The sequence below is a fragment of the Trichoderma ghanense genome (genome assembly GCF_004382785.1).
Source record: "Trichoderma ghanense strain CCMA-1212 chromosome Unknown scaffold_7, whole genome shotgun sequence".
Lineage (NCBI taxonomy): Eukaryota > Fungi > Ascomycota > Sordariomycetes > Hypocreales > Hypocreaceae > Trichoderma > Trichoderma ghanense.
Genome location: NW_027395670.1, coordinates 543811 through 553148, shown reverse-complemented (window position 1 = coordinate 553148; position 9338 = coordinate 543811). Strand labels below are relative to the sequence as shown.

General features: G+C 54.9%; 2 protein-coding genes across 2 annotated transcripts; one reads left to right on the top strand and one right to left on the bottom strand.

Moving 5' to 3' along the window:
• Positions 1-214: 214 nt before the first annotated feature.
• CCMA1212_006325 (uncharacterized protein) lies at positions 215-1741 on the bottom strand (the record flags this gene model as incomplete). The annotated part of the gene is made up of 1 exon (XM_073703554.1): positions 215-1741. The coding sequence occupies one exon, from the start codon at positions 1739-1741 to the stop codon at positions 215-217; it is 1527 nt and encodes a 508-aa protein (XP_073558039.1).
• Positions 1742-4372: 2631 nt separating this feature from the next.
• CCMA1212_006324 (Ankyrin repeat and KH domain-containing protein 1) lies at positions 4373-8374 on the top strand (the record flags this gene model as incomplete). The annotated part of the gene is given in 6 exon segments (XM_073703553.1): positions 4373-4377; positions 4416-4731; positions 4811-5462; positions 5532-6156; positions 6168-8156; positions 8200-8374. The coding sequence occupies 6 exon segments, from the start codon at positions 4373-4375 to the stop codon at positions 8372-8374; spliced, it is 3762 nt and encodes a 1253-aa protein (XP_073558040.1).
• Positions 8375-9338: the final 964 nt, after the last annotated feature.

Genomic DNA, 9338 nt, shown 5'->3' with positions numbered 1-9338 from the left:
ATAGTATGTAACTTGCTTGGTTAAAGAAGCATTACCCGTCAGAACATGGCAAGGATAGCAATAGCCCCTTGACATCTGGGGCCATGACATTGTCTCTCTAATTCACCTTGGAGGAGCATACATGTGCCTCGTAATCCCTCTGCGTAATATCACACGCACTGGTTCACCCAAATCAAGCAAAATGTTCCGTCACGAACAATCGCCGTCACCCGCTTCAGATATGATTGAGTCCGTTCATCATGTTCCCATAAGTGATGGGATGGACGACCGTCGTGCGCGTGCGAAGCAGCGATACAATGCTGCCGCCCCATCTCAGCTGGCTCTTCGGGATACACCTCTCCTCGTGCGTCAACTCCCCGGTGCCGTGAAACGCCGCGGCCTGCCTCCAGGCGGACACGACCTCAGACGGCAGCGTCCACTTCCACGTGCTCTCCCAACACACGATGCTGCCCTCCTCGTCGTGGATGTAGGTGAAGATGGCCCCGTGCTTCGGCGCCACGTAGTACAGCTCCAGGACCTCCAGCTTCGGCATATGGCACGCGGCCCTGGCAGCTGCCGTCAGCAGAGGAGGGATCTCGTTACATCTCCTAGACGTCAGTACGGCTGAGGTCATGACCAGCGAGGTGAGCTTCAGCCATCCCAGCTTCCACGGGAGCCGGCTGATTTGAGGGGTCCAAAAGTCGGAGAAGAAGTGCACGGCGTCGATGAGGAACGATATTGCGATTGCCTCTGGCTCTGTGTCTTGGGTCACCTCTGCCAGGAAACGGGCCACGGAGCCGTCTCTGTCGCTCACCTGCATCGGATGGACGCCCTGGTCGTAAAGGCAAGGGGCGTCTTCGAAGACTTGCAAGCGCCTGATGGTGGAAGGCATCCTGGTGATGATGGCCCTCATCGTCTCGGCATTCGTACGCGATGCAATGACATCGTAAGAATGGTAGGCGCGCGGCTCGTAGGTCAGGAATTCAAGCTTGGGGAGAGAGCTGACAATGTGTCCGATATGGGCCGCAAAGAAGCTGATGTGCATCTGTCGGCGCACGGTAAGGTCTGTTATCAACGTCACCTGTGGGAGTGGTCGATCTGTTAGGCCCACAGCTCCCGCAGGTCTGTAGAACTGCCGCACGCGTACGGATTGCTCCGTCTCTGCAGGCGTCAAGGGCCGCATTGGCTTGGGCGGCCGGTCATAGAGGGCGTTCAAGGTTTCGCTGTCGACCGTCAGGTCGGCTCCCCTGAGCTGCTCCGGGACGGTGTCCTTCATGGAATACTCAGGATCGACCGTCGAGAAAGCCGTCAATTCTAGGGCAATGCCTGGCTGGCCCGTGCCTCTGGTCGGCCACTCTGACAGGATGAGGAAGAGTTGATACATTGCCGTGTGAAAGCGCATGGCGTCCAGCTCGGGTCGAAACTGGATGTGAGTTGCGCAGGGCTTGACCGACCGCTCGAACCGGAACCAGATATGCTGAACATACTGCCGCTGGTGACGGGCAACCCTGGCCTCCAGCTCGTTGAGTCGCTCCAGCGTCAGCGTCAGTCGCCGGAAGACAAGGGGCTCGAAGTAGCCGCGCCATGCTTTGCAGACCGAGGCACACGCAGAAGCCGCCATGACCCCAGCCTGGATCGAGTCTTCCAGGACCCCAAAGATCATCTCCCTCAGCTCCAGCGGCAGAGTCGCCCAGGAGCAACGCTCACGCTGCTCTGGTGCTTGGGTTGGCCTTCGGCCTCGGGTTTGGCCACGGCGGGCCATTGTCGACTTGGGCCGAGGCATCGGCAGCAGATGTACGGTTGGCAACGCCGCAGTCTGATCGGATCCAGGTCAGTTTGTGAGGTCATTCACAGCAAGGCGGTCGATGAGGAAGCGTGAGGGTTGCTCCAGGCTAATGCCCACGTTCTTGGGGCCATTTCGTTGAAGCAGGGCACGTGACCTGGGCTACCGTGAATCTTTCAGGTACTGACTGAAGTGAATGAGGCGTTGATGTGACTTGACTGTAGCTGCCGGCTTCACTTTCAACGTCTTGAAGCATCAGACACACTCGCGGTAGTTTCACGGCCACAGTGCTTCACTCAGGAAGCTCCATCCACCATTCAACAACCAACATCCCTGCAGCATGTCTCAGCCCTTTTGGTGGTACGAATAGAGACAAGCTCCTGTGCGCACGTACGACGGGGATCCCGTTCAGTGGGCTATTGGTGGGCTTTGCCGGGGTTTTAGTGATCGACGGGACCTTTAGTGAGTGGCTAGCGGGGCATGTCGGTGGCCTGAGCACCAAACTCCACTGAAGCCGAACCCTGGGGCGTCCACTAGTGCACCCAACCTCGTCCAGATCAGGTAGGTACACCTCAGTGTGCTATTGGATGCATCTCGATTAACAACCAATTTGATGTTGTCGAGTCAAATCATGAGAGAGTGCTAAGCGGTCAATATCATTCGATTCAAGGCCCGCCTGGGTGCTTTGTATGTACTTCACTTCGGATACCAAGGTCTGATACTATGAAGGGGTGACAAAAAGTCTATTACTGAGATGGAAGAAGCGGCGAGAGAGGAGGTCTTGTTGGCTGGAGAATCACTCTCGCACCATCACGGGGTCGGGAAGCCGAGGAATAATTTCTAGGCAGTGCTTGGTCAGAAGCGGCCCTGGAGTGGCCGGACGATTTGGAGAGAGTTCCGGATCAGGGGAACGTGTCGGTGAAGCCCCAAGAATGCATATCATCTGGAGACCTTTGTGAACCAAGACCGTCGAGATTGTCGCTGCTCGCCTCCATGTGGCATCAGCGGGGCGAAACGACAGTCGGATGCGGTGCATTGGCTGCCAAACCAGCTTGAAGAACAAGGAGCAACGGTCCTTCAGGGCGGTCTTTCAGTGGGCGAACATCAACAGGTATCTCCTGCGTTTGTAAATAGCCTGACGAGTCAGTGGATTCATTTCTTTGATTGAGTAAATAACCGAAGCTTGCGAAGCACCTTTGAATACTGCTGCTGCTGAGAACAGGGTTTTTTTGGGTATGGCTCGGTTTCAAGACGTGACTGGTTGAGGGTCAAGGTTGTTTCGAAAGGGGCCTTAACCAGGACGAGCCGTTGCGTAAATGGTGGGGACATGGAGCATTGCCTAAGTAGTCAAACATCACCAAAGATTGATAATCATACAGATTTAAGTTAATTTCGGCTTGAGAGGTTCAAGAAGCAATGGTTCAGGAAAAAGTCATGGCCAACCCTTTAGGTCAAAGAGCTACGTAGGTTGCGGACAGCAGAAGCTGTAAAGCGAGCTCATGAAGGGCAGAAGCCGCGAACGATACAATCCAGGTTTGACAAGATCGAAGGCGTATCGTCTCAACATATCGTCTAGATCCTCATCTGATATTAATAATGCTGTGAAAGACGCTCCCCATTTTGCCATTGATCAGGGCGTGAATCGCCAGCAACTTTAGCAAAGTGCGTGAGGTAATGAATATAAGCTACACTACCACAGGTACAAGCACATACGACCATAGGTAGTGGAAAACTCGGGGTCCCGTCCGCTCCCCCATAGATAAGCCACTAACCGGCAGATTAGTAGTCAGGTGGGTGACCACTGGCGAACACCGGCTGTTGTATGTTTTCTGTTCATTTTTTTTCTTTTTGCTCCCTAAAGCACCTAACCTCTGGTGCAGTTCGTACGTGTCTACATCAACACTTAATAGGAGAATCCGCCGCTGCGCCTTGATGGCATCGGCCCCCTGAATTTGTACACAATTTTGTGTTGGTAGAGAAGGTGAGGAGGAGGTGCCTGATGCTAGGTATTTGAGGGGGCGAGTACGCCCCCTCATATGCCTTGGGGGCATAGCCTCTTTGGGCCGCGAACAAGGCTGCCGCAAGGTTGTGTCAACACAAAGAGTTAGATAGCAGCAGGTAGGTTGCGGTGAGGCGCAACCAGAATGCGAGTTGTAGAGTTAGTAGCACCTACTTGACAGTGATCCCCGCCATACACAGGTGCCTTACGTACTTAACATTGCTGCCCGACAACTTCAGCGCCTGGTTCCAATCTCCATCGCGTTCGTTCACAAGGCCATAAGCAAGGGCTCACGTCGTTCACAAACAAGGAATTGACATGCGGTTGAAAAAGCTGAAGCAGAAATTGGGTATCGGTACCTCCACCCAAAACGTCATTCAGGCCGGAGGCACCGCTGCTCAACTTGCCGATACGGAGTAATACCAATACCTCACCCATGAGCCCTCCATGCCCTTACAATACCTACACCCTTCACCATGATACCGCATCTGATCAGTCAACCCCAAAAGTCGAAGGAGTACAATTATTGACACGCAGCAGGCCATCAACCCAAACCGAAGCTGTCTCTGCAGATCGAATTAGGAACCGCGAGCCGCCAAGTCGAAGCGACAATGACGTGCCAATCCGCGAACTTTGGAATTTGGTATACGAGAGATTGCGGAGAGAGGATGAACAACTCATCAAGGGCTACGAAGCCAAGATTCGACAGAACTTGGGCGCTGGTATTAGCCTGACCAACGGCTCACAGATCAGTATCAGAGACCGGATGGACACCATTCTTCGTCACAAAATGGACGAAGTCAACCGAAACGCATGGAAAATCAGGTTCGGGAGCTCCGAAGTGGATGTCAAAGACTTGGCGAGCTCTGTCTTGGGCATCGTCACCTGGGCGAATGAATATATCACTGGCGTTCTGAGACCGAGCCCGTACGCCTCGATGGCGTGGGCCGGCGTCAGTTTACTTCTCCCGGTGAGTGGACTCGGAGACGTCTCGAACGCGGGCCCGTGAAATGCTGAGTGCTCGTTATTTGGCTGGTTTCTCATTTCAGCTCTTCCTGAACTCCTCCAAGCAGGCTGCCTCTCTGGCAAAAGGCCTGGAAGAAATAGCGTCCTTGATTGTCCAGAGCCGTATGCGAGAGGACCTCTATGCCCGACAGTTCGAGGCCAAGGCTCGGACATGCAATCAGCAAATGCCTGAACTACTCCACCACGAATACAAAAACAGTCTGGAGATGCTGTATGGAGAAATTTTGAGATTCCAGGCGACCAGTTACTGCCACTACGCGAGCAATGACGCGTTTCGACTGGGGCTGGACATGGTCAAGTGGGACGACTGGCAAGAGTTGCTGGGTCAGGTCCATGACCAGGAACGCAACTTCGCGGCCGTGGAAGCGCTGTGGCGGGATCTCAAGTACGACGAAGAGTGCTTGGCTGCTGAGAGGCGGCACCAGGAGTCTCTGCAGCAGTGGAGCGAGATAGGCACAGATCTATCAAGCCTACGCAGCGCAGTTGAGCGTGCTCAAGCGGAGAAGAGTCGTTGTGAACTGCTGCATTGGCTCTGCGATGTCGATCCCTCTGAGATGTACAATGCTGCTCGCGACAAGCATGGGGCTGGTACGGGAGAGTGGCTGACAAGGGAGAGCAAGCAGTTCAGGGCTTGGGAAGAATCCCCCGCTTCCCTTCTATGGCTTCACGGGAAGGGTACGTCTGCGGTTGAGGGTCTCTACCTACTTATGAAACGCTCAGCATTCGTCGACTGACAGTGTGTAGCCGGTGCTGGAAAGTCCATCCTGAGCTCGGTCGTCATTAAACATCTACAAGAGAAGCACGCGTCCAACCCCTCTACCGCGCTCGCATTCTTCTTCTTCAGCTTCAGCGACTTGAAGAAGCAGAAACTAAACCAGATGCTTTCATCACTGGTCAAGCAGCTCTGCTCTCGACGACCAGATACACCCCAGCCTATCAGAAGCCTGAACGAGTATAAGGAAAAGGGTCAGCGCCCAGATACCGAGACACTCGAGTCAATACTGACGGCCGTCGCAAGAGGGTTCTCAGCTGTCCACATTGTCATTGACGCGTTAGACGAGTGCCCGCCCCTAGAGGGAGAACGGAGGAGGCTTCTGCGCAGCCTGCGTCAGATCATGGCTGTAGCGCCTGCTAACCTCCATATCTTCTGCGCGAGCCGGAAGGAGGCAGATATTGACGCAGTAATGAGTACCCTCATGTGCCCGCCTCCGAGGGGAGCTGTTATAGATTTGAATGCTTGCCGGGCTATTCTCGACTGTGACATTGGCTTGTTCATCGATTTGGCCCTAGCCTCGGACGAATGCCGCTCATGGCCAGATAGTATCAGAACAGAGACGAAAAACTCGTTGATGGAGAAAGCAGATGGCATGTAAGTATCAGCGCGAAATCCGGCGCACTCGATATACAAAGCCTGACCACGGGCTCCAGGTTCCAATACGTCTTCTTTCAGCTCAAAGCCCTCCAGCGGCTATCCTCCGCTCGCCTGATCCGTGAGGCGCTCCAGGACCTACCCCTTGGCCTCGACGCAACGTATGACAGGCTGCTTCTTGGCCTGGACGTAGCATTCCGGTCCCGTGTGATAAGCTGTCTAAAGTGGCTCGCTTTCTCGAAGGAGGTCCTCCAGCTTGAGCAACTCGCCGAGATATTCATCCTTCGTCCCGAGAGCGCCCTTCCCTTGGACGACTCGGAGAGGCTTTTTCGTCCCGAAGACATCCTCAAGTACTTGTCCAGTCTGGTCGTTGTTCAAACAAGCATCATCGAGGGCCAGAGCCCGGATGTTCGGCTGGCTCATTTCTCGGTGAAAGAGTACTTGGTCTCCAGTCGCATCCGCGAAGGGCCGGCCAAGGTCTTTGCGTTTGAGGAAATCAACGCTCATCTGCATATCGCACATTGCTGCCTGGCTATTCATCTCCAACGCAGTACCAGGGACAAGCGCAGCCAGATAGGCTTATCATTGAGGAGATATGCAGCCGTCGAGTGGCCATCACATCTCGAGATGGTACCGCGCGCGTCTTGGCCGGCTGAGGTCACACAAGCCGCGGCACGAGCCCTCACGGTCCGCAGTCCCAGCCTAGGCAACCGGCTCTGGAAGAACTACCTGAGCCATCGTCGGATGCTTCAGCTTCCCCTTAACGAGAATTTTAGCACGAGTCAAATCCTGCTCTCGCCGCCGTGCTGTACCGCGGCTTTTGGCTTCCATCAGCTCACCGAAATGCTGCTATCGCACGAGAGTGGTGTAAGTGACAAGCCTCCCCAACAAGATCTCGATGCGGCCCTTCACGGGGCGGCCTACGGAGGGCACATGGCTATCGTCCTACTCTGTCTCGACAAGGGCGCCGACGTCAATTCGAAGAGCAACGTCTTCGGAGACGCCCTGCAAGCGGCAGCCGTTCGTGGACATGCAGCGATTGCAAGTCTTTTGCTGGACCGCAACGCTGAAGCAAACGCGCAGCGTGGCGGATGGGGCTCTGCTCTTCAAGCTGCTGTGGATGGGGGACAGCTGGATATGTTGAAGCTTCTTGTTGGCCGCGGCGCCGACATTGACCTCTCGTCGAACGAGTCTGGCTGCGTTCTTGCATCTGCCGCCAGGTCTCGTCCGTCATTGCGTCCGCCCCCAAAGTGTCTGTTATACCTCCTCGACGCTGGCGCCGACATCAACAGGCGGGGCGGCGGCCTTCAAGGGACAGCACTCCATGAGGCCGCGGTCCAGCTGCCTTTTTCCCGGGAGAATTTCCATCTTCTCCTTGGAAGAGGCGCAGACGTGAATGCACCAGGCGGACGCTTCGGCTACCCGCTCCAGGCAGCATGCTCGGGCGGCGATGCAAACAAGGCGGAGATTAAGCTCCTGCTGGACGCGGGCGCCGATGTGAATGCCCAAGGAGGCCGGTACGGCAACGCACTGCAGGCAGCCTGCGCGAAGGGCGCGATCGAGGTGACGCGCGCGTTACTCGATCGAGGGGCCAAGGTGGATGTGCAAGGAGAAGGTTTCGGGCCATTGATGCGGGCAGCTTGTGCCGGTAGGCATCCCCAAACAGATATTTGCATGCTTGTGCTTGAGCATGACGCCGGTGAACACTCCGAGGGCGGCTTCTTCGGGAGCCCCTGGCACGCTGCGGTGGCGCAGTTGGTCGACAAATACACCAAAGAGCTGAAGCAGTTGCTAGTCCTTGGGCCTGGTGTAAACGATGCCCGCGGACAGCAGCATCCCGTCGCCCTGCACGGTCCCCTTGGGCCCGGCCGTCTGAGCCAGATCCTGTTCTCGACATCAGGTGAAGCTGCCAGGTTGAGACGTCGGATTCGCGCCTTGATCAATCACGGCGCCGACGTCAATCTGGCCGCCGGGAAGTACGGCTTTCTGCTCCAGTCGGCGTGTGCGACGGAGGACCGTCTTACCAGCATCCCTATTAAACAGACAAGCCATGGTTCTCGGGAACAGCGCCGATCTCGTAGTCAAGAGGCAAGGCGCAACCCCTGGATCGGCTCTGCAGACAGCGGCGTGGACGTGGGGAACAGGCCTGATGAGAGACCTGCTGCGCAAGGGAGCCGATGTCCATGTACGCGCGGCGGGGAGTGCGGCAGTTCGTTGAATGCGGTGTTCATCAGACGACAGTACGATAGCCAGAGCGCCGGTGCATTCATCTCCAGGACGGTTGTAGCCACTGATGTATACATGCGTCGTCCGTGGCGATGGAGGGGACAGACGGCATATCGACGGCCGCCTCTGGCAACCGACAGCACAAAGAGACTTCATGTTGATAACATAGGCTGGTACTTGAGGTGACGACTGAAGACGAGTAGGCTGGGAAGGGCATCTTGGATGCGGGAAATGGCATATCGGATGCGCCCTGGGTGAAGAACGTCTGACCCCCCCTGCGTAACTGGCCAACAACATATGCTTAGGAGCTCTATGCCGACGCCGTAAACTATTCCCCTTAAAGGGCAGATGGAACATCCACAATCAAATGCTTGAGATTCTTCCAAATTCCAAAATGTACCTCCCTAGAATACAGGCCAAACTGTAGTTGTAGTTGTACCTTGCCCAGCAGCCTTTTCTGATAAACTAGGTACATGGGCTTATAAGTCTTTGGTTTTGTGACCGAGTAAAGTGACGTACCTGTAAACAAGCTGAATCTCGATCCGAACGTTGCTGATTATAAAGATCGCTTCAACACCCCAATCATAGACGCTATGTGCCCGACTCGATGGATTTCCCACGTTTGAGATGTCCTGATACTTAAGGGGTTATGGATAATTTCACTATATGCAGATGCGAGTCGCCTGCTTATAACAGTATGATAATGCATTAGTGATAGATTATAAACACTACATCACTCTGTATAATTTTTTAGTTTACTAGTATGCCTGGTTAGCTAAAGGCTGCTTGCCCGCCAGCTGAAATAGCAATAGCAAGACATTCTCCACCGCCTACAGTAATGCGGCCGAAGGCTCTTCGTAAAGAAATTAACCCCTCGCTGGCTGCTTTTCTTACTGCCGCTTAGCTATGCCCTGATAGTCCTGATGTATATCCATGGGCCATTGGATCATTGAATG